Source organism: Jaculus jaculus, chromosome 8 (assembly GCF_020740685.1).
Source record: "Jaculus jaculus isolate mJacJac1 chromosome 8, mJacJac1.mat.Y.cur, whole genome shotgun sequence".
Taxonomy (NCBI): Eukaryota; Metazoa; Chordata; class Mammalia; order Rodentia; family Dipodidae; genus Jaculus; species Jaculus jaculus.
The window spans coordinates 64,342,702-64,368,366 of NC_059109.1; the positions used below are offsets into that span (position 1 = coordinate 64,342,702).

The 25,665-nt window shown below is 37.2% G+C and overlaps 1 protein-coding gene across 2 annotated transcripts in view; it reads left to right on the top strand.

The window, feature by feature from the left end:
* The window catches only part of Cops2 (COP9 signalosome subunit 2), a 41,053-nt gene extending 31,713 nt beyond the window's left edge, over nt 1-9,340 (top strand). For both annotated transcript variants that reach the window (XM_004669732.3, XM_004669733.2), the window contains exons 8-13: nt 331-509; nt 608-660; nt 4,645-4,742; nt 6,001-6,083; nt 7,527-7,585; nt 8,594-9,340. In XM_004669732.3, the coding sequence (XP_004669789.1) occupies nt 331-509; nt 608-660; nt 4,645-4,742; nt 6,001-6,083; nt 7,527-7,585; nt 8,594-8,738 (617 nt within the window). In that variant the 3' untranslated portion in view covers nt 8,739-9,340. The remainder of the gene's footprint in view (nt 1-330; nt 510-607; nt 661-4,644; nt 4,743-6,000; nt 6,084-7,526; nt 7,586-8,593) is intronic.
* The last annotated feature ends 16,325 nt before the right edge of the window (nt 9,341-25,665 follow it).

The window sequence follows — 25,665 nt, forward strand, 5'->3', positions numbered from 1 at the left end:
ATTAGGATAGCTTCTTGAAGTCTTGTGAAAGAACAGTGAAGATGCTACTACTAGGTAATTTACTTTACCAGAAGTCTTATTCCTGAATTATAATGATGTTTATAAAATTACTTTCTGTATCAACAGAAACAGGATAGATATGTGCAAATGCTTAGCTGCTATTTAATGAAGTTGGCTTTATAGAATTAAAATATATCCCCTGGGCTACTGCCATTGAGATGAGAGAATTAAAAGGCAAAAAGCCTCTTAGTAGTTTTCATTTGATCTTTATAAATTAACATTGTTAAAGAACTGAAAATGTTTCTTTTTCTCATATTTTATTCTTTAAAGAATGCGGTGGTAAAATGCACTTGAGAGAAGGTGAATTCGAAAAGGCGCACACTGATTTTTTTGAAGCCTTCAAGAATTATGATGAATCAGGAAGCCCCAGACGAACTACTTGTTTAAAATATTTGGTCTTAGCGAATATGCTAATGAAGTCTGGAATAAATCCATTTGACTCACAGGAGGTACGTGTGCTTTATTAATTTCTCTTACTAGTTCTTTTGTGGAACTAAGTAGTACTGTTTGTACACATGCGTAATTGATGTGTTTTAATTATGTTTAGGCCAAGCCGTACAAAAATGATCCAGAAATTCTAGCAATGACGAATTTAGTAAGGTAAGGATTTATATTTCTCAGTTAAGGTGAATTTCTTTTAAGCTGTTCATAAAGGAGAGAGAGAGAGAAAGCCTATCAAAATGCAGTTAATAATCAACATTTACACTATTTCAAGTGTCACAATTTTTTTTAATAAAGTATGCTGTTTGGTTTGAAGCTTTATTTATTTATTTTTACAGTAGGGGGTTAAAAATACAGCCTTGTACATTCTAAGCAAGCATACAACCATTGAACTATATCCCCTGCCTTTTGACATTTCTTTAGATACAGGGCCTCACTGAGTTACCTAGGCTGACCCTAAACTTGCAGTCTTCTGCCTAAGATTACAGGTCTGTACCACAAGGCTAGGTTTTCTTTTTTTTTAATTTAAGTTATGAGTTCAATTATTTAATTATCTATCTGTAGACTTATATGTTCACATGCATGGTTGATATTTTTGAGTAGCAAACTAATTCTGAATGTCTTAAATTCACAATATTTACTACTTCTGTCTACTTTTAAGTTCAGAGAAAAATTATGGTTTGGCCCAAGATAAGTCAAGAATCTTCAGTAAGAAAAGATATTATAAGCAAACTTGCTCAATGACAAGAAAAATAACATTTTAGGACTAGAGTGGTAGTTCAGTGGTTAAAGGCTCTTGCTTAAAAAGTCGGAGAGCCTGAGTTTTATTCCCCCACCCACATTAAGCCAGATGCACAAAATGATGCATGCATTCGTTTGCAGTGGCAAGAGGGCCTGGCATACCCATAGTCTCTATCTGCTTCTTTCTCTCTTTCCTCTCCTCCCCTTCCCCCCTTCTCTCTCTCTCTCAAATAAATAAAATGTTTATCATTGTTTAAAAAAAAAAAAAAGCTAGGAGGGATGGAGAGAGGAAAGCTTGTGTGTGTGTGTGTGTGTGTGTGTGTGTGTGTGTGTGTGTGTGTTTCCCCCCAAGGTAGGCTTTCACTCTAGCTCAGGCTGACCTGGAATTCACTATGTAGTCTCAGGGTAGCCTCAAACTCATGGCTATCCTCCTATCTCTGCCTCCTGAGTGCTGGGATTAAAGGTATGTGCCACTATGCCCAACTAGGAGGAAACTATTTTAAGTGATTTTTTTTTTTTTTTTTTTTTTTTTTTTACCTTGAGTAGAATAAGAAGATGATGCTAGCTAGTACAAAATTCAAAGGTTTGTTGAATACTTACGAAGAAAGATGTGAATAATATTTATCCTTGGAAGGTCTCCAAATCTAGTACAGGTACAGAAAATAAGACCAGGATAAAAGCCTTTCAGAAGAACAGGCCTGTGAGCAAGAAAACCTTCCTTTGGGCAGGCATAAAAAACCCTCTAGGTTTGCATGGACTTTGTAGAAAATTACTGCTTCTTTAAGTGCTTTGTTGTAGGCTGCATAGCTGAGATTTTACCAAGACTGGAAGAATACAGTTAAGGAGATAATAAAGTTTTTGGTGGGTTCTTTTTTTAGATAATATATAGATATGAGTATCCCTTTTTTGTTTGTTTGTTTGTTTTTTGAGGTAAGGTCTTGCTTTGGTCCAGGCTGACCTAGAATTAACTATGTAGTCTCCGGGTGGCCTCCTGAGTGCTGGGATTAATGGGAATTAATGACAAGTGCCACCATGCCCAGCTGCGTTTTTCATTTTTGAAAAAAACTAACAAGTTGGGGGTGGTGGTGGTATGTGCCTTTAATCCCAGCACTCACAAGTCAGAGATAGGAAGATCACCATGAGTTCAAGGCTACCCTGATATTTCATAGTGAATTCCAGGTCAGCCTGGACTAGAGTGAGACCCTGCCTTGAAAAACAACTCCCACCAAAAAAAAGTTACAAACCACTTCCATATATATTTTATATGCTTAGAGGAAAATAGGTTACTTTATATTAACTTTCTCTGTAAAACATCTCCTTTTTCTTTTTTAAAATTTTTATTATGATTTACACGTTTAGGGACTTTTTTGTTCAAGAAATCTAACTTTCATGATAAGTATAAAGGATGTCTTTCAGGAACATAGAGATATTTAGGTGTAGCATGCCCTTAATCCCAGCACTCAGGAAGCAGAGGTAGGATCTGTATGAGTTCAAGGCCACCCTGAGACTACAGAGTGAATTCCAGGTCAGCCTGCGCTAAAGTGAGACCCTACCTCAAAAAAAAAAAAAGAAAAAGAAAAAGAAAAGAAAAGAAATACGTTCTATTACTGTTTACTTCTTTAATCTACTTTCATTTTAGTTATGAAAGGATACTTCTTCACTCTTTATTTCAAGCAGTTTATTTCATCTGCATTTGCCCATATTAATGTGAACAGATTTGGTTAGAAATTAACTTCAAAATAGTTTTTTAATGTTTGTAATATAAGTTGCTAAGCAACAGTTTAAACACTTAAGACTTAAGAAAATATTGAAGAAAAAAAGTCTTGCCTTAGAAATAGATTTTTAATATAGATTAGTTAAATACAGTAACCTGGATTGAAGAGTTACCTTATCAAACCTTTGGAAACGTGTAATTCTGGTTACATATTACTATGTCTTTTCCCAAATGAACGCTCATATTAGACACTTACCTTAATAAATTTCTGCCTGAACAAGTGGACTGCAGTGTGCCACAACTTTGTGAAACATTTAAAAGTAAAAAAATTAAAACCTGTTTAAGCAGCCAAACATGGTGGTGCACACCTTTAATCCCAGTACTCAGGAAGCTAAGGTAGGAGGATCACTGTGAGTTAGTTGTAGGCCAGCCTGGGCTTCAGAGTGAGTTCTTTGTTAGCCTGGGCTTGTGTGAGACCTTGCCTCAGTAAAACCTAGAAAGTGTACTTAAGTAAATGAGAAAATCTCTCAAAGATAAAATACGGACATAGGCAAATAAAGATAAAACTATGTGTGCTAATGTTTTCAGTACTTGAAGATATCCTCCTATAGTGTATTGCATATGTATTTGGGATAGGTAAGAAAGTAATGCTTCCTAATTTTATCTTCCTAGTCAGTTGCCAGCAGACTAGAGGAAATAATTCCTGTTGAAGCACTGAGTCACCTGCCCCTAACATGAAGTTACATTGCGGCCCAACAGATGGAAGCAGAGCAGAGGGCGTGCAGAGTGGTTGATGATATGTCTAACATATAAAGCACACAGTGGTGCCATATCCAGAAGGTTGGCTTCTTCCTTCTCAGCACCTTTAGCAATCCTATAGTGCCCTACACAGTGATTCAAGAATAGATCCCTAAACATAAGTCAGCCTTGGCCTTCTGCAGCAAGGGAGTCCATCTCTACTCTGTGTAGATGTTCATTTGGCACTAATCTGGCGCTGATTTTTCTGCTATAGTTCAGGAAAATTTTAAAGGCCAGAGAAATTTGAGAATCAAATGGTCCTTTTGAAAAGTTTTGGCAGTTGCTGGTAGCTTTCTAGAAGATAAAAATTAGGAAGCTGCGTTTTCTAAATAATCTTCAGAAAGGGTATGCTTTCTTTGTTGAAAGATAAGGCCAAATTCTTTTGTATATTAATGTGCATGAAACCTGGTTTCTTTCATTATGAGAGGTTAATTATGTACAATTTAATTTGAAAGTGTCAAGTTTTACAATAAATGATTTATTGTCAATCTTAAGAAATATTAAGATTTAGAAGCTATCTTAAAGTAGTTAGTGTGTTACTATACCCTTCTCAAAAGATTTACTTTTTTTAAAGAGCACAAAGCATTAGGATTTTGCTTTTGTATTTTGGTGGGGTTTTTTTGTTTTTGTTTGTTTGTTTGTTTCTGAATTGCAAAACAACCAGGAGCTCACATCACAAATTCTGAGTATGCATACTACCAATAATCTGTATTCCCAAGCTGGAATTTGGTTCTGGGGGAAGATATGTATGTGTACACTTAATTTTTACTTCCATGATAGAAACAATAATATAACTTAGACTCGTGCATATGAAAATTGAGAAATAGGCTCTGGATTGTGACTTAATACCTGACTATTTGTGACAAAACACACTTTTTTCCCCCCATTAGTGCCTACCAAAATAATGACATCACTGAATTTGAAAAGATTCTAAAAACAAACCACAGCAACATCATGGATGATCCATTCATAAGAGAACACATTGAAGGTATATTCTTTCTGCTAGCTGAATGTTGATTGCTTATTTGCCACAGTCAGAGACATGCTTCTTAATGAAATTGCACAGAATAAAATTATTTTGGCAAAGGACAGAAACATTTCTAAATGCCATCATGATATATGTACTTGATTTAAAGAAATCACAAGCAAATTCCATACTAATACAGACATGTTCTTACATGATGGTCTTTTGTTTGAGGTAGCCTTTGACCTTTTTGCATTTTTATTCCAACTTATTCTTGTAAGTTGATTATTGATGTTTAGGTTTGTCAAAAGGCTTTGAAAGTATACTACTATCTATATGATACTGAGATAGATTTACTATAAAAAGTAACTATGGGAAATATGGGAGTGAATGAAATCTTTCATAAGTTCTCTTAATTACCAAAGACATATGTTACCTCTTTTGGGTACCTCTTCTAACTCCAGTGTACCTATGAAGCTGTTTGGAGGTGTTAAAATGATCCTTGGAACAGCTTCCTAAATACTTAAATACTTACTAAATGCTTAATACTTAAGTGCATCAGAAAAACTTAAAGTCTAATTTAGAAGTCATGTTTTATTATCCTCCGTCTATCTGTTTCATTCAGCAGAGGTTTTTTTGTGAACCTGGAATGGTACTGTTACTTTAAAGATTTAGAAATCTGTAGTATCATTATCTATGAACTATAGTTTTAAGACTTTGAAAAAATGGTTGTTGCATATGAAGAATTGCATAAGGACAGTGTATAAAATATAACTCTTGCCAGGCGTGGTGAGAGACAGAGGTGGAAGGATCACTGTGAGTTCAAGGCCATCCTGAGACTGCAGAATGAGTTCCAGGTCAGTCAGTCTTGGCTAGAGTGAGACCCTACCTTGAACATCAGAAACAAAACAAAACAAAACCATATATATATATATATATATATGAATGAATTACTCTCTAAGTTTTAAGAGAGCTTACACAGAGTATTGGCTTCTTGAAAGATGTTAACTTTTGAAGAAAGGACACATGCAGGAATACTATTGAGAAAGTAGGGGATATTTTGGTAAAGTTGCAACATAAGTAAAATTAGGTAACAAATTATGGGAAAGGCAGCTTCTCATACTATACTTGCAGTGAACCTGAATATATTTAAATCTAAATATATTTGGGTCAAAATAAGTTTTGAGAAGGTATATCATATAGTTAGTCAATATGGCATCAAACTAAAGTATTCATAAAAAATATAAAACCTACTAATACAAATGTATTTTTTGTCTTTCAGAGCTTTTACGAAACATCAGAACGCAAGTGCTTATAAAATTAATTAAGCCTTACACAAGAATACATATTCCTTTTATTTCTAAGGTATCTATACCTGTAGATTCCAGTGATATTTATGTCTTGTAATAACTTGTGTTCTTTAAAGTGACTGTAACTTAGAAATATTGTATCATATATATTTTAATGTTAAGTATGACTTAAAGGGTTTTACTTTTTCTAGTTTGTATTTTTTTAACTTTTTGAGAGAGAGAGAAAGACAGAATAGGCTTGCCAGGGCTTCGTGCCACTGTAGACAAACTGCAGATTGCATCTGCCTCTTTGTGTGTCTGGCTTTACATGGGTACTGGGAAGTTGAATCTCAGGCTGGTAGGCTTTGAAAGCAAGCATCTTTTAATCACTGAGCCATCTTTCCACCCTAATAACCTAGGCTGTCTTTAAACTCCGTATACCTCTGAGGTTGCTCTTGAACTACTAATCTTATTGCCCTCCACTTCCAAGTTCTGGGTTTATAGGCAGGTATGTGCCACCAAGCCCATCCAAAGACCTAACAGTTAATGTGAATTGTTTTTGATGTCTTGGTGGGAGGTTTTGTTTGTTTGTTTGTTTTGGTTTTTTGAGGTAGGGTCTCACTCTAGCCCAGACTGACCTGGAATTCACTATGGAGTCTCAGGGTGGCCTCGAACTCATAGCGATCCTCCTACCTCTGCCTCCCGAGTGCTGGGATTAAAGGCACGTGCCACCACACCCGGCTTGTTTGTTTCTTTTGTTTACAAATTGCTCTAGCAGAAATGAACTTAAACATTATAGGAGAGAAATTGGGCATCACTAATTTTCTAAAGATTCTTTCAGTCTCAGGCAAAAGAGAGACAGATGAAATATCTTAATTAATAAAGGGCTAACCTAATCACATAAAATTGTAATAAGCCTGTACTTTACAAAATTAGGGCTGGGAGTGTAGCTCAGTCAGTGGAACATTTATCTGTCATGAGTAAGTCCCTGTTAGGTCAGTCCCCAGCATCAAAGAGGGAAACCGCTTATAAAATCAGATCTTTATCAGACCTATGTTTTTCAAAATAATTTTGATATGATAGTGAATTCATTCACAGTCTCCAGTTGTTTCTGGTAGTGCAGGCCTGGAATCCTGGCTTTTCAGGAGCCTGAGCCAGGAGGATGGGAAGCTCAAGGCCACTTTGGCTACTGAATGAGCTCAAGGCCAGCCTGGGAAATTTAGGGAAATCCTGTCTCAAATAAAAGTAAAAAGACTGGAGATATGGCTTAGTGGTAGTGCATTTGCTTAGGTATGTATGAGACCTTAGGCTCAATGCTAATACCACCAAAAACAAAATTCTCTTACTACCTCGGGGTGTAGGTTGTGTTTGTGTGAAGCCCTGGGGGGAAATTTTACAACAGAAATTAAAGCCTTCTAGTTTTTCTTTTCACTGGTGTAACTTAATTTAAAATTGGAATATTATATAAAGTCATGAAGTCTTTCAAAATGTCAGTTATATAATCAATCTTTTCTCTTAGGAGTTAAACATAGATGTAGCTGATGTGGAAAGCTTGCTGGTGCAGTGCATATTGGATAAGTAAGTACATTATACTTACTATCATTTTTTTAAAATATTTTACTTATTTGAGAGAAGGGTGGGGCCAGGGAATAGGCATGTCAGGGCCTCTAGCAACTGCAAACAAACTGCAGGTGCATGTTTAACCTTGTGCATTTAGCTTTGCATGGGCACTGGGTAATCAAGCCTGGGTCCTTGGGTTTTGCTGACAAGTGTCTTAACCACTAAACCATCTCCAGCCCCTATATATATATATATATTTTTTTTTTTTTTTTTGAGGTAGGGTCTTACTCTAGCCCAGGCTGACCTAGAATTCACTATGTAGTCCCAGGGTGGTCTCAAACTCATGGCCATCCTCCTACCTCTGCCTTTTGAGTGCTAGGAATAAAGGCGTGCACCACCACGCCTGGCTCTATAATAATTTTTAAAATCACAGCATGTGTGGACCTGTACGTTTCAGATAATGATGGTAATGATAATAGTTGAGTTTTGCTAATTTTCATAAAATGAGCTGTATGTTTTTTAATTAAAAGATAAGTATGTGGGGAGTGATTTTTGACAAATGAATATATTAAAAACGTGATCTCTGAAAAAATGTTTTATCATTTTTCAGAAATTTTCATTCAGTATATAACCTACATAACTCCTTATAAAATTATCTACTGAGTACTTCTTAAATGTTTTTAAATATAGAATGTATGTTACAAAACAGTTTTGAAATAAAATCTTTCTTAAAAGCAGTATGTTTTGAAAGCTTCACAGATGACAGTTGTCCTTGATAGAGTGGGTAAGTCTTTTCTGGTGATTCTCTCAGTGAAACTGATAAAATCTGATAGCCATAATCTGATTTTTTTCTAGAGTCTGAGTAAGGCAATAAATGTTATGACTAACAAGAAACTCGTTCATTTAATACAGGCAACATGTGTTGTTTTTCATTTGTATTTACTGATGATGGAACTCTGATGAAACATTAGTTTAGACACTACACTTAGTGAAAACGATTTGTAGACTCTTCTTATTTACTTCCAGCACTATTCATGGCCGAATCGATCAAGTGAACCAGCTCCTTGAACTGGATCATCAGAAGAGGGGTGGTGCACGATATACTGCACTAGATAAATGGACCAACCAACTAAACTCTCTCAACCAGGCTGTGGTCAGTAAACTGGCTTAACAGAAAACAAGCTTTTACAGTTGTACTTAAGGCAACAGTGCAGAGATGTAATCCTTAAAGAACTGGGAATGGCAAAACTACTGTCGGTTGATATGTCCTGAAAATTAATGGAGTTATGGCAGAAGTGCTTTTGATCAACTGGTTTGTGTTTTGCTGCTGCATTTATCCCAAGAAAAACAGCTTTAATCTCCAGAAGAAAACCAAAATAACCATGGGATTTATGCTGTATTGACATCTTGCCCTAAACATACAACATCATAGTAATTTGTCATGGGCAACATGACCAGAGAGAAGATTTTTGTCATGATTTTAAATACACTGACATGTTACTGTTGGTTAAATTTAAACATGTTTTACCTGCAGAAATTCTCTCACAAATAACCTGCAATAACTTGAAATGCATACCCTTTTGAACACTTCCTTTTCTCATGTATAAATGAAAATGTTTGCTGCATTTTGCAAAATGTCAAATCTCCAAAAATGTGTCCGTCTATTTCTGTACCTGCAGTGTAGTAAAGGTTTAGATGAAACCCCGTAATTAACAGTGGCATACTGTCACTTAGGTTTCAAGCAGCAAAATAAACAGTGCAGCTCAGAAATTAGAGTTTGCTTCCTGATGTGTTTTTATTACATTTGGGGTTGTTGTTTTGTTTTTTAGTAACTTAGACTTTCAGATTAAAAAGCCTGGAGGCAAATCAGTTGGTTAGTTGCTTTCAAGTTTTTAAGATTAGTCTTTATGGATGAAGTATGGAAAACTACTTTCTAACAAGCTCTTGCATAGTACTGATTTAACAGTGATGCTTTAAAGGAATATAGTATTTTTTTCTTAAGAATGATATTCCTTTTAAACAGAGTAAATTTTAACTCTCAGAATGTCACTTTAAACAAATATGCCAGAACTTAGACAGCTAAATGAATGTTACCCTGCATAGTAATCTTGCTGGAATGTTATTCTCTAATACCAGCAATCAACAGTTGCCCAAAACTTCTTGGGTTTGCACTCAAAGTTAATTTAAATCACATATTATTAACTTTATGATTATTGGTTGTTTTAAAAAAATTACTGAAAAACTTGCCTTTTGTTGTTCTTATTTGGCACCAAATGACAGTTTCCAAAAAGTAAATCTATCTTTAAATAATACGGAAAGTATGCAACTGGCTTTGAACGCAATCCCAAAATAGTTCTGATGGTATTTTGTGCAGTGGCAGTATAGTTAAGAGAATGAACTGTGGCCTTCCAAGGTAACTACCTTAAGGAACTCAGCTCGTTTGAATGTATTGAGTTTTGGATGTATTTGTTTCATTTTTTAAAAAGTTCACATCATTTTATAGTGTCAAGAGAAAAAGCTCTAAGATTAACATAATTCCTTTGGTTTTTCTATTGATTGTTATTATGTAAAAGGTGAGGCACTTGATAAGGAAGACTGTTGTAATTGAAGAGGTGGCAACTAAGAATTTTGATCATTAAATCAGATTTTATAAAAAAAAAACAGTGGAAATAGCATGGACTTACAACAAGGCATGCTTATTTGGTTTTGTCAAAATTTCACGAAAATATGTAATATATATTTATACTAAAACTATATAATCTTTAGATCTAGGAAAACAATTAGTTAATGTCTTTAGCAGATTAAAGCAGTATTAAATATAGGTGCACATTGGAAATTGTAGAAAATTGCAAGAAGACAGGACAAAATGTCAATGGTAGGGAATAAAAAAGTTTAAGATATAAATTGTGTATTTTCTTCTCTTTTACATAAATCATTTGTGAAAAGTGTGCTAAACTTTTTTTTCATGAGTGGTTTAATTAGGATTTATTTTTCAATATAATTTGGAGACCCTTTGCTACCCAAATAAAAGTGACAAGTTTCTGTAAACCTATATTTAAATATTTCTGCATGTGATAACCTTGGAAAACCAAAAGCCTGCTTAATTTTGAAATGATGGAATTACAGTTGAAAGGATCTGAATGATGTGATTTAATTTTTTAGGTTTCACCTCTTAAAATTCTTAGTTGTCTTCTATGATGCCTGTTTCTCCTGTGATGTCCTCACTGCTTGCAATGGTGTGCCTTCTGGTTTTGGAAAGCAATATATCTGTTATACTCTGGAAAACTGGGCCAATCATCTAAATCATAATCTTTACTATAACTACAAATTTATAATACAGCCTTTATTTCCTTTGTCGTTTCCAAGACAGAAGGATTTGTTTAGTAATTTTCCACTTTTGTTCTAGAGCCCTCTTTTTTTTTTCTTTCCCCTTCAAGGTAGCATCTCACTCTAGCTCAGGTTGACCTGGAATGTGTAGTCTCAGGGTGGTCTTGAACTCATGGCAATCCTCCTACCTCTCTGCCTCCCAAGTGCTGGGATTAAAGGCATGTGCCACCACGCCTGGCTAGAGCACTCATTTTTTAGTCCACCTTAAGTCAAACTTATTCGAAAGGTTTTTTTCTTTTTTAAGGATTTCTCTGGGTTTGGGGGAGAGTAGTTTTATGTGTATCAGATCTTGTAGAATTATAATATTACTGCCTTGTGTTCATCTCATTTTTTTTTTCTTAATACTAAACCTGGATAAACCTATTTTATAGCAGTCTTGACTACGACAGATAGATAGATGCTGTCTACTGCAAGAGCTGGATTTCTTGGTCTTAAAATTGTTGCTAAATGTCTGTATTTCCATGTCCTAATGGAGCATAATGTTTTGCTTTGTTTTTTTTTTTAAGATGACATGGGCATAGACATACTCAGTATTACATAAGTCCCTTCTGTCTAAAGTCTGGCAGTATGTTTCAAACTAAGAGCCTGATTCTACAGTGGGAGAGTTTAACTGAAGCCTTTGTTTTTTTTCATGGGCTGCTTGTGCTGTGATTGGTATACTATGCATGGTATATGTTTGTCTCAGCCTAAATACCACTTGTTTTTGATATTCACAAGATCCTGGTGGTAGAATTATTCTTTTTAATGCAAAGGTTTTATATAGTCCTTCAGTAAATACTGGTAAGTATGCTTCTCTTTGGGACACAAGAGGTCCACATCAGTGTGTGAAGTACATTATATTGACACAGATTCATCTTTAAGACAACAAAGTCTTAGTGTTTTTCTGTGATCATGTGTAAGCTCCTCAGAACTATTCTAGTCTTTTTTTTAATATATATATATGGTATATATTTGCAAGCACAGACAGAGAATGGGCATACCAGGGCTCCCAGCCGCTACAAACGAACTCCAGATGCATGTGCCACTGTGCATCTGACTTTACGTGGGTACAGGTTGTTAGGCTTTGCAGGCAAGCACCTTATCCACTGAACCATCTCTCCAGCCTATCATTTCCTTTTTTAGAAGTATTTTCATTTATTTATCCAAATAAAGACAGAGAAGGAATAAATGTGCCAAGGCCTCTTGCTGCCTCAGATGAACTCCACATTCATGTTCCACTTTATGTAGGCTTCAGGGACTCAAACCCAGGCCATCAGGCTTTGCAAGCAAGCACCTTTAACCACTGAACCATCTCTCTAGCCCTCTAGTTATTTCTTTACTAGGGCTTTTTAAAAGTCTTGGTCTGGGGACATAGTGCAGTTGATGAAGTGCTTGCCTCACTAACAATAATAAGGACCTGAGTCTGATCCCCAGTACCCACATAAAAATGTTGGGCATAGTGGCATGCCTTCAAAATCACAGTGTGGAGGAGATAGAGGCAGGCCGCTCTCTGGCCAGCCAGTCTAACCTACTTGGTGAAGTCCAGGCCAGGGAGAGAGACTGTCTCAAAAACAAAGTGGATAGTGTTTATAATGGACACATTCAAGGTTGTCCTCTAGCCTCCACCCTCATTACTGTGCATGTGCATGTGTGGACACACACAAAATTCTTTGTGATTCACTTCTTAAACCTAAAGTTTTCATTTGATTTTGGTCTTTCAAGTGAGACTTGGCAATAAAAAAAAGTGAAATTTTATAACTTTCATTCTTTATCTGGCGATTTGGGGGTTATGAAATGTATAGCAATTTTATCCTTTTTTCAGACAGGCTCACTTTGTAACAATCCAGGCTGTTGCCTTAAGACCCAGATCTTCCTGTCTCCTGTTCTGGAATGCTAGTATTAAATGCCTGTACCACTGGACTGGCTCTGTGGCATTCTGAAAAAAATAAGATGCTCATGGTGCTTCAGTGTTCAAAGGTGATTAGATTGGTAACAAAAGCACATAACTTACCTCTTACAGAGTATTTACTATGTAAATACTACTTACTCTATGTATAAGATCAGCTCATTGATTTTCAACAGTATTGTATATATGCTTGACCATATGTTTCAGTAACATGCATTTCTGTCAAATAGCTTTTGAAGATTAGAGTTTTAATGTCTTTTAAAGTTCCCTTCTTATTCTGAAGCATTATCCTGGCACAGTTCATGTTGGAAACACATGTTTCTTAGTAATTGTTTATTCAGTATAGATTCAGTGTTTCCAAGCAGGAAATTAAGCCAAGGAAAGAATTAGGGGGAAAAATGTTTTCACTCAATTCCCTTGTATAATTGCTAAAAATGAACTATGTAAGAGCTGCAACATCCAAAGAACCACTTATAAACTTATTATGTTTCCAAAAATAATTTCTCAGGCGTAACCTTATATCCATGAAAACAGATCCTCCGTAAACTCAGAGTACAATGATAGTGCAATCAGATAGCTTTTGAAGGTCAAAGAGACCTCTCAAACTAATAGCTATGTCACCAAAATTCCAATGTAAAAATGTAACGTCTGTGTCATTGTATATTTTATTAAACATTTTAAGTCTTCCAAGTTGGACACGATTGAATCAGGCGAATTTATATTTTATTTATTTATTTGAGACCGAGAAAGAGAGAGAATGGGCACGCCAGGCCCTTCAGGCACTGCAAACAAACTCCAGACGCATGCGCCCTCTTGTGCCTCTGGCTTACATGGGTCCTGGGGAATTTAACTGAGGTCCTTTGGCTTTGCAGGCAAACGCCTTAACTGCTAAGCCATCCCTCCAGCCCCAACAATTTCTTTTTTATTTTTGCTTTCAAAAGTAATTTATTTGGATTTTCCGTATCCTTTAATGAACTGTAAATATATTTTTTTTAATTTTTAATTTATTTATTTGAGAGCAACAGACACAGAGAGAAAGACAGGTAGAGGGGGAGAGAGAGAATGGGCGCGCCAGGGCTTCCAGCCTCTGCAAACGAACTCCAGACTCGTGCGCCCCCTTGCGCATCTGGCTAACGTGGGACCTGGGGAACCGAGCCTCGAACCGGGGTCCTTCACAGGCAAGCGCTTAACCGCTAAGCCATCTGTCCGGCCCATGAACTGTAAATATATTAACAGAAAAGATTTTCTCCCCCAAAGACTGTACAATTTCTGAAATAAGTCAGGAAATGCAAACACACAAAATTACATTGTTTCAATGCAAACAGAACACACACATCACACCCACACTTGCATTTTTTCCAGGTTTTCACAAAGAAAATGGGACATCGTATTTCTCAGTGAAGACCCTTACTATACTCTGGCTAATCAGAGACTCTGAAACTGTTTTCTTCAAAAAGAGTGTTTTTAATAGACCAAATACTGGTTATCACTGGGTTTTTGTTTAAGGTACAACAGCATCATGGTTCAAATGTTACTTGCAGTTCTTGGATAAAATAAAAAATGTAAAGTAATGAAATACAGAAAAAGTAGGGACCACCTTTCATTATCTTCAGTACCATTTGTAACAATTTCTTATTTTAGTGTCTCAGACAACAGTGGTAGGAGGTATCATGTACAGTATGTACATGTAATATTTTAAGCTGTGTTTTTATGTGTTGTATTTAGTAGTTTGATATTTCTATCTCTTTCTTAGTTTTTAGAGTAATGAGTAGAAGGTTGAGTTGTTTTTGTGAACATACATGTATATATGTACGTACATAGGCTTTCTGAAGGTTGGCTGTTGAAACTTGGTCATTCAGACCAAGCATGGTGGCGCACACTTGTAATCCCAGCACATATAAGACTGGCAGGTGGATTGCCATGAGTTCAAGGCCAGCATGGACTTTGGAGTAAGATCCTGTCTGAAAACAAACATACATTATCCCTTCCTTTCTTATCCTCATTGTGTTCACACTACTACAAAGTAATCAGGAAAGGAGCCTTTTGGTACAATGTTGAAAACATGTCCTCCTCTACCCTCTGTTATTTCATAGGTATTTATTGTCTACCATGATCTAGGGACTGTTCTAAGGCTGAAGAATACCATGTAGAACAAATGACCCTTTGCTTAAAGAACTTAATTCTATGGGGAGAGACAAAGAAGTTATTTAAAAATGGAGAAATAAACTGCCAAACAAGTGGAAGTTCATTGGACATTAATTGAAGAAAGAAACTGGGTTTGTGGGTGTGCAGAGGAGCATGCATCTGAGTTGGTAGAAGAAGCATATCAAATGTAAGCATTGTCTATGATGTTAAAATAAATGAGCAAAGGGCAGATTATGTGTAGTTTTTTATAACTTGAAGTAATGTTTTTTTTTTTTTAAATGTGGGGGGAAGCATTTAGAACTATAAAAGAATTCTAGTTATTTTGTGAAGTATTGAGCAGGATGTATGTAGTCAGGAAGAATACTAGAAATAAACTCCGGAAGTCCCAGTGAACACATGTGGTTTGGAGGCTAAAATGTGAAAGGAAGTATGCATAACCAGGATAGATCAACAGGACTCAATGAGTGGAAGTCATAGACTAAAAAGCATGCCTTCTGCTTTCTTACTTAGTGACTGATAGAGAGTATTAAAAGTAATGAGAAGAACTGAGCATGGTGGTGCATGCCTTTAATCCCAGCACTCAGGAGGCAGAGGTAGGAGGATCGCTGTGAGTTCGAGGCCACCCTGAGACTACATAGTGAATTCCAGGTCAGCCTGGGCTAGTGTGAATCCTTACCTCAATAAAACAAAAATAAAAACTAAGCCAGGCATGGTGGCACATGCCTTTAATCACAGCACTTAGGAGGCAGAGGTAGGAAGATTGCTGTGAGTTTGAGGCCACTGTCAGACCTTGAAAAAAAAAAAATGAGAGAAAGGAGGAAAAGAAACGAGAAGACTAGAGAACCATTTGCAGAAAAGAAGACTTCAGAAAAAGAAACAGTGGGCAGGTGAATTTGGCAATTTAAGCAGGGTGTAAGAACCAACTGAATGCTGCTGAGAGGTTACGTACAATGAGGGCAAAGAAGGAACCTATGATAATAGCACCACTCCTGGTAGCCGTTTTTACTGCTTCATTCAGCTTCATGTTGCTGGTACAAAGCACTTGACCAAAAGCAGCTTGTGGGAGGAGAGGGTTTATTTTGGTTTACAGACTCGAGGCAAGGAAGACACGCCATAAGCATAGGGTGGACATCACCTTCTGGCCAACATCAGGTGGACAACAGTTGTCAGGAAAATGTGTCAAACACTAACAAAGGGAAGCTGTAACATCCGTAAGCCCACCCCCAGCAATACATCATCTCCAGGAGGATCCAATTCCCTAATTGCCATCACCTGGTGACCAAGCATTCAGAGTTTATGGGGGGATATCTAATTCAAACCACATTCAGGCCCCATGACCATCCATAATGTAAAATGTAATTCATTTAGTCCAACTTGAAAAGTTTTTATCAAACCCAACACTTCAAGTATTTCCATCTTTCATGGTTGACAGTAAACAACATTTGCAGTGGGTTAAGAGGGTCACCCTCCTTTTCTGCCTCAATATGCGGAACTTAAAAACATTCTGTAATTTTTTTCCACTAAGATTTGAAAAAAATTGGAGCTGGCTGCATATGTAATAATGTGTAGCATGAGATTGACCTTCAGTTGAAATACTTAGAGCATGAAAGTCACCTGTATGATCAGTGCTGTATAGAAAATCTCTAGAACTTAACTGTCATGCTCAACTGAAATTTTATGCTGAGTAGCAACTTCTATTTCCTCTTTGCCCCAGCCTTCTCCCACCCTTGGGAGTCCTTCATATACTTCAGTGCTGAGAGTTGAACCCAGGGCACTATACATGCTAGGCAAACAAGGTAGCACTGAGCTACAGCCCCAGCCCTTGACTTTCTAAAGTGGTATGTTTTTAGATATTACTTTATTTGCACATGTGTGTAGGCACTCTAGGGCCTCTTGCTACTGCAAATGAATACTAGTTGCTTGCTTACCTGGGTAACAAGAATTGAACCTGGTCTGGCACACTTTGCAAACAAGTTGCTTTAATTGCCAAGCCATCTTCCCAGGCCCCTAAAGTGTTACCTTACCATCCATTTTTGTGACTACTTATAAGCTTGAGCATCTCCTCATAGGCTTATTAATTATTCAGTTTTCCTCCTGTAGAGAGAGTACTTGTGTTAGCTCTCTGTCAATGTAACAGATGCTGAATCAGCTTCTTCAAAGGAAAGGCTTATTTTAATTGATGGTTTTGGAACTCTGACTGGTTGGCCCAGTTGCTTTGGGGCTTGGGTCAGTTGTCATGAAGGGTGTACTTTCTGGAGGATGCTGCTGACCTAAACGTGGCCAGTAAGTGAAAGACAAAGAAGAGGGGCCAAATTCCCAATATTCCCTTTAAGGGCATATCCCCATGTCAAGCTCCCTTACAAATAGCCCTCCTAAATGTTTCAGGACCTTCCAATAGTTCCATGTGTTGAGGACCAAGCTGTCTAGTTCTGGGAAGACTTTCGAGATAAATATTAAAGCACCATACTTCACAGTGGAAACTGATTTGTGGAAGACCATTTTATACTGTAGAGCCTAACCTTAGTGTTGCAGATTTTCATACTGTCAAGGCCTTTGTCTGGTGACCATGAAAAATCAAGCACAAAGATAACAAGGAGTAAGGCAAAGGAAATTTGTTGAGGAATAGGTAAAATAGCCCCAAGGTGTCAAGGCAAACGCTTAGGATTTTGGCTAGCATCCAAAGAAGAAAAAAAAAGGGAAAAATAAAAAAGTTATACTTCCTGAGTTAGAAAGAAGGCAGGCCCAGTAGTTAGGGTCTGTGAGCCAAGTGCACCAAGGGAATGGACTGAGTATAGTAGATTGTTTCATTGATAACTGTTCTTCCTACCTGTAGCACGTTTTTAGGTGAGGGATGGTCTCTTAACAAGGTGAGTGAGTGACAGGTTCCATTGGATTAACACTTCAGGAAGGGAACCATACCTGTGATACCTCCAACCTTACTCCCTTTCATACTAGGGAGGCTGGGCACATAGTCTACCCTTCAGTGACTTCCAAGCATGCATGTCTGCCTATCAACATTACCTTTTAGGTTTGCAACTATTATCTGAAACATTGTCTTTTAAATCTTGTATTAGAAGTAAAGTTTTCATTTTGGTGTTAAATTCATCTTGTTTTTCCTGTCATTACTCATAATGTTTTGAATGTTGTTTAAGAAATCTTTAAATCTGCATAGTGGCACATGTCTTTGATCCTACAACTTCGGAGGTGAATACAGGAGGATCTGGATTTCAAGGCTAGCCTCAGCTACAAGTGAATTCAAGGCCAGTATAGGGTACATGAGATCCTGTCTCCAATAAGTAAATAAATAAAATCTTCCTATAGAAAAATGCTAAAGTCTTTGTTCAAGTTCCACTTTGTTATTTGATAAAAATCAAGGGTTTTATCTCTAATGAACTAATTTTCTCAATATTGCATACTAAATTATTTCCAACTTTGTGATGCTAACTTTTTAAAAATTTTTTTTATGCTTATTTATTTATTTGAGAGTGACAGAGAGAAAGAGGCAGATAGAGAGAAAGAGAGAGAATGGACATGCCAGGACCTCCAGCCACTGCAAACAAACGAACTCCAGATGTGTGCGCCCCCTTGTACATCTGGCTAATGTGGGTCCTGGGGAATTGAGCCTCAAACCGGGGTCCTTAGGCTTCACAGGCAAGTGCTTAACCACTAAGCCATCTCTCCAGCTCTGTGATGCTAACTTTTGAGCTGACAAGTTACTACTTGTACAAGAAGTATATATCTGGTTTCTCTGTTTAATTATTCTGTTCTGAAACTGGTTTCATGTGTTTTTATTACTGATCTGAGTATTGTCTTAATTATAGGATATCACCAAATTTGCCTTTTTTTTTTTTTTTTACAATTACTGTAGTATTTAGTATGACAAGTATTTTAGTATAGCCTTGGATTTCTCTGTCATTAGAAAATTAGCTTGTCCGATTTCCTTAAAAACCTACAAAGGTTTTCACTGGATTTGCTTTGAGTATTTTTGCAGTGCTGAGGATTGAACCTAGGGCCTAGGACTTCTTAGATGTAAGTGCTGTGCAAGTGAGCTACATCTTCAGCCCATGAGAACGCCCTGCTAAATGAAGTTCCAAATCATAGAGTCTGAAGTCTTTATTTTCTAAAATACTTCCTAATTGATTATTACTGGGTTTAAAGAATGATGTTAATATTTTCATGCTGGGTTTTCTGTCTACCAGTCTTGCTGAATTTTATTAATAGTTGATTTGTTAATTTACTAGTGTTTTCTATACATAAGCATTATACATATACATTATGAAAAAGTAATTACATTTTTTTTTCCATTTTTCTCCCATCCCAGTGCATCCTGTTTCTTTGTCTTATCTCATTATATTGCTTAAGATCTGTAGTAACTCTTGTCAGTTGCAGTGCTAATCGTCAGGACCCTTGCCTTGTCCCGGCCTCAAGATATGATCAGATCTCATTTCTCTTTGAAGAAGAAGTTTTCTATCAGTCTTGGAGAGTTGGATTTCATTAAAATAAGAACATTCCCTTCTATTTTTAGTTTTCTAGGAAGATTTTTTCTGTTAATAACAAGTTTTGAGCTTTATTATTACTCTGAACTGGTAAGATTAACATGTGGTTTTATGATTTTTTTTAATCCATTTGTAATCATGACATTCAAGTTTTCTGATGTTGAATCACCCAGTACTCTGGGATAAGCATACTTCATTTACATACTCCTTTTCAACACAATGTTGTATTTACTAGCCAACAATTTTCTTTAAAAGCTACTCTTCTTTTTTTTTATTTTTTATTTATTTTTTTGAGAGCAACAGACAAAGAGAGAAAGAGAGATAGAAAGAGAATGGGTATGCTGGGGCCTCCAGCCACTGCAAACAAACTCAAGATACGTGCACCCCCTTGTGCATCTGGCTAACATGGGTCCTGGGGAATCGAGTGCTTAACCACTAAGCCATCTCTCCAGGCCACTAGCCAACATTCTATATCTTTGTTTCCAGTGACATTGAGTTAGAATTTTTCTAGTGCTATCATAATGAGTTAATTATTAAGGTAATTTTATACCATCAAATGAATAGGCACCTTTACTTTATCTTTTAGAATGCTATCATATGAAAAATAATCTTTTCAACTAAGATTATATGTATTAAGAGAGAAGTCTTTTGGTTGGGGAGGGGTTACTTGAGATTTTGGTCTGTTTTTGCTTTTTAAAAATTTATTTTAATTTTTTAACAATGATAGGTATATTTTATATATATGTATGTAATATATATTATATATATATATATATATATATATATATATATATATATATATATATGGAGTTTATCAGATTAATTCCCCATTATCTTATCCCCCCCACTCATACTAATGGCACATTTATACAATGGAGTTTTACTCAGCGGTAAAGAAAAATGCAGTTATGAAATTTGCAGAGAAATGGATGGATCTGGAAAGGATTATACTAAGTGAGGTAACCCAGGCACAGAAAGCCAAGTGCCACATGTTCTCCCTCATATGTGGATCCTAGCTACAGATGATTGGGCTTCTGCATGAGAAGGAAAATACTTAGTAGTAGAGGCCAGTAAGTTAAAAAGGAGATATAAAGGGAAGAGAAAGGAAGGGAGGAGGGTACTTAATAGGTTGGTATTGTATATATATAACTACAGTGATTGAGATGGGGAGGTAATATGATGGAGAATGGAATTTCAAAGGGGAAAGTGTAGGGGGAGAGGGAGAGCATTACCATGAGATATTTTTTATAATCATGGAAAATGTCAATAAAAATTGTGGAAAAAAAGTGAATTATCAGGCTGGAGAGATGGCTTAGCAGTTAAGTGCTTGCCTGTGAAGCCTAAGGTTTGAGGCTCAGTTCCCCAGGACCCACGTTAGCCAGATGCATAAGGGGGCACACGGGTCTGGAGTTCGTTTGCAGTGGCTGGAGTCCATGGCGTGCCCATTCTCTCTTTCTCAATCTGCCTCTTTCTGTGTCTGTCACTCTCAAATAAATAAATTTATTTTAATTTTCTAGCAATGATAGGTAATGTGCGTGTATAAATAATGGAGTTTATCAGATTAATTCCCCATTATCTTAACCCCCTCCCACTCATACTAAGTCCCTTCTACTTTAATATATCTCCCTCTTCTTCCTCTTCCTCCTCCCTCCTTCCCTCCTTCCCTCCTTCCCTCCCTCTCTCACCTCTCTTCTTACCCACTGAGTTTAGCTAGGGTTGCTTACATAAGCATGTGGCGGGTGGGGGGGGTGATTTTACTTAACCATGGGCAACTTTACAGTGGTTAAACCACTGAAGAACATGACTCTCCATCCCCTTAGAAACCATTAGCTGCTGATAGTCTGTCAGGAAGTGGTGGGACCTAATAGACCCTTCCCAAATCCATGATGAAATGTTGATGGGCCCAATCTTTTGCCAAAGGAAAAAAAGCTGTATGAAAATAGCAACCATCTCATGTCCAAAAGACATTATTTCATAGTACTGTTCCCCATTCTTGAGCTTTTGCATTTTTTCTACCCCTTCTTTAATGTTCTCTGAGTCTTGTAGGGAACACTTTAGAGCTAGGGTAAGCACTCAACAGTCACTTATTATCAGTGGTTTGATCAGTTATAAGACTGCCTTAACTGCAAACAGCAAGCTTTTTGGCCTAAGGCTGAGAACAGCATTAATCTGTGGGTATTAAAAATAGAAGGCAGTTTGATGATGTATCCTTTTAGCAAAACAGTAGTAGTAGATTTCCCCTTTGGACCTATGGTTACTGTAGCTGTGGGCTTTTGACCTGGTTTACTGTATCATACATTAATTCCCTCTCATAGAGTAGGCCTCAGATCCAGTCAGAAAGCAGTTAGTTTCACCCGTAGTATGCCACTATTGTACCAATGGGCAACTCTTGCCTAGCAAGTCAGTATTACAGCTCCCAGGGTCCACCATTGATGACTCTTCCAGTGACCTGCATATCAACTTCTAGCCCTATGAAAGCTGGGAGGAGGCTTCCAGTTTGGTTCCAGATTGATTTTTCTATATACCTCAACCAAAGATTATGGAGTCTTCAGAACAGTTTCACACTTCAGTTCTGGTGAGCAACCAAGAACAATGAAAATAGCCTGTATTGTGTGGTCCTCTAAGGGCTTCCTTGACAGACAACTCATAGGGAGGTATACCACACCTGGCATTGTTATTTTCACTTAATGTATAACCCATGGTTTCTGGGAGTAGTGTATCCAATAATGCATTGTCCTTCTGTTCATTCTCTGTATTGTTTAATTATATTTAATTAGCTTATGCATAGAGGTATATATATGGGTTTTTCATATGTAAGCTTTAATTAACTCTTCTACTCCCTTCTCTCACCCATAACCCTCTCCTTTGTATTACTTAACCCTTTCTGTGATCCCTTCTATGATTTGATATCACTTGTGCTCTACCATGCTGGCCTTACTGGTTTTTCCCTCACCCCCAGCTATTTTCTTTCTTCATTGATACTCGAAGTTAACATACAAATTTGAAAATTCATAGCTAGGATCCACATATGGGAGAGAACATGCAGTATTTTATTTATATTTATTTATTTGAAAGAGATGGGGGGGGGAGAAAGGCAGATACAGAAAATGGGCATACCAGGGGTTCCACCACCGCAAACGAACTCCAGACTCATGTGCCACCAGAGCTGGCTTATGTGGGTACTGGGGAATTGAACCCAGTTCTTTAGGCTTTGCAGGCAAGCACCTTAACCCACTAAGCCATCTCACCAGCCCCCAGCATTTTTCTTTGAGTCCCGGTCACCTAACTTATAAAATATCGTCCAGTTCCATTAATTTTCCTGTAGTTTGCATACTTCTCTCTTGCTTCCTACTCAAGTGTTCTGATCTCTTCCTGAACCGGCTCCTGAACCCAGACCAATCCACACACTCAGAATCATCTCAGACTGAAGATAAGGCCCACCATAATAAGATTATAAATAAATGCTTGCCAAGTAGACAGGTTTCCTTTTGGTTTCTCACTTTTTCTTTTCTTTTTTTTTTTTTTGAGGTGGGGTCTTACTCTAGGTCAGGCTGACCTGGAATTCACTATGTAGTCTCAGAGTGGTCTCGAACTCATAATGATCCTCCTACCTCTGCCTACCAAGTGCTGGTATTAAAGGTATGCACCACCATGCCTGAATCTTTTTGATTTTTCACTTTTCCAGAAATTCCAAGTCCTTGCTGTAGAAAGCCGCCACCTCATCTCTGCCCTGCTTGGGCTGTGACTAAAGGTGGGGGACCTCTACTTCCATCTGGGCTGTCTCCCTCCTCCTGCCTTACACATGGCAGAAGCTCTTTATACTTTTTTCTCTTCTTTTAATATAATAAAGTCTCTATGTCTTAAAAAAATTCTATTGTTTATTTGCATCACATTTTCATTATCCATTCATCTGTTGATGGTATCTAGGCTAGTTCCAATTACTTGCTTTTGTAAATAGTGCAGCAGTAACCATGGATGTGCAAGTATAGCAGTGGTAGAATGTAGAGTACTTTGGGTATATGCCCAAGAGGGTATAGCAAGATCATACATATGGTAGTTATTCTTTTAGTATTTTAAGAAACTTATTTCAGTAGTGGCTGTAAGGATTTACACTGCCTCCAACAGTGAATAAGATTTCCTCTCTCCCCACTTCCAAGCAACATTTGTTGGCATTTGTTTCCTTGATGATAGCCATTCTGACTATGGTAAAGTAAAATCTTTTTAATATATTTATAAATTTTACTTATGTATTTGAGAGAGCAAGAGTTAGAGAGAATGGGTACACCAGGGCCTCCAGCCACTGCAAATGAACTCCAGACACATGTGCCACCTTATGCATCTGGCTTACATGGGTCCTAGGGAATCAAACTGAGGTCCTTTGGCTTTGCAAGCAAATGCCTTAACTGCCAAGCCATCTCTCCAGGCTTAAAGTGAAATATTGAAGTAATTTTAATTTGCCCTCTGATGGCTAAGGATGTTGAACACTTTTTTGTTTGTTTGTTTTTCGAGGTAGGGTCTCTAGCCCAGGCTGACCTGGAATTCATTATGGAGTCTCAGGGTGGCCTCGAACTCATGGCGATCCTCCTACCTCTGCCTCTCAAGTGCTGGGATTAAAGGCATGTGCTACTACACCCATCTCAAACACATATTTATTAAGTACTTGTTTTTGTTATTTTTTTAGTTCCATAGCCCATTTTTATTTATTTATTTGAGAGCGACAGAGAGAGAAAGAGGCAACAAGAAAGAATGGGCGCACCAGGGCCTCCAGCCACCACAAAAGAACTCCAGATGCATGTGCCACCTTTTGCATCTGGCTTATGTGGGTCCTGGAGAATCAAACCTCAAACCAGGGTCCTTAGGCTTCACAGGCAAGCGCTTACCCGTTAAACCATCTCTCCAGCCCCATAGCCCATTTTTTAATTGAATTTGGTTTTTGTTTGTTTGTTAGATTCTTTGTTTTTTCGAGGTAGGGTCTCACTCTAGCCCTGGCTGACCTGGATTTCACTGTGGAGTCTTAGGGTGGCCTTAAACTCATGGTGATTCTCCTACCTCTGCCTCCCGAGTGCTGGGATTAAAGGCATGCACCACCATGCCCAGTTTGAATTTTTTTTTTTGATGTTTTGTTTTTTGGGGGCTTTTTTTTTTGTATATTCTAAATATTAATCCTCTGTCATATATATATATAGCTGGCAAAGATTTTCTGAAGTCTACTTTTCACTCAAAGGATAGTCCTTTGAAGTACGGAAGCTTTTTAACAGGCTGTTTGGGGGGGGCGGGTGTACTTTGTCAGGCAGAGTACCTGAGTTTGGATCCCCAGAACCTACATAAAAATCAGAAACTGTGGTGTGCTCCTATAATCCCAGCATTTCTATGGCAAGATGGGAGTTGGGGATAAGAGAATTTCCTAGAAGCTTGTGGAAGACAGTGGTAAACAATGAGAATAAGAGAACCTGCCTGCCTTAAAATAAGTTGGAAGGTGAGGACCCACACTTGAACTTATCTGATTGATCTCCACACATGACATCACATACACATATCCACACTTACACACAATCTTAGACATACACCTAAAAATAATACAAACATTTTTAAATTTTATGAGGTGCCATTTGTTAATTGCTTTATTTCCTGGGCAACCAAGGTCCTGTTAAGAAAGTCCTTACCTGTCCCTATATTTTGAATGTATTCCTTACTTTTTCTTCTGGCACTTTCAGTGTGTCGGGTCTTACATTGAGGTTCTTGATCCCCACGTGTATTTGATTATTATGCAATAGAGATAAAATAACTAGTTTCTTTCTTCTACATGTGTATAGAAATCCAGTTTTTCTAGCCCCATTTGAAGATGCTGTCTGTTCTCCATTGTTTATGTTTAATGTCTGTTAAAAATAAGGTGGCTGTAGTTACTTGGACTTATACCTACGTCCTCTATTTTTGTGCCAGTATCATGCTGTTTTTGTTACTATGGCTGTGTAGTATAACTTGAAATTCAGTATGGTGATAACTCCTTCATTGTTCTTTTTGGTCAGTATTGCTTTGCTTGTTCAGTCTTTTTGGTGTTTCCATCTGAATTTAAAATTTTTTTCTTCTATTTCTATAAAGAATAATACTAGAATTTTCATTGGGATTGTGTTGAATCTGTAGATTGCTTTTGATAGGATGACCATTTTCATTATGTTAATTCTTCT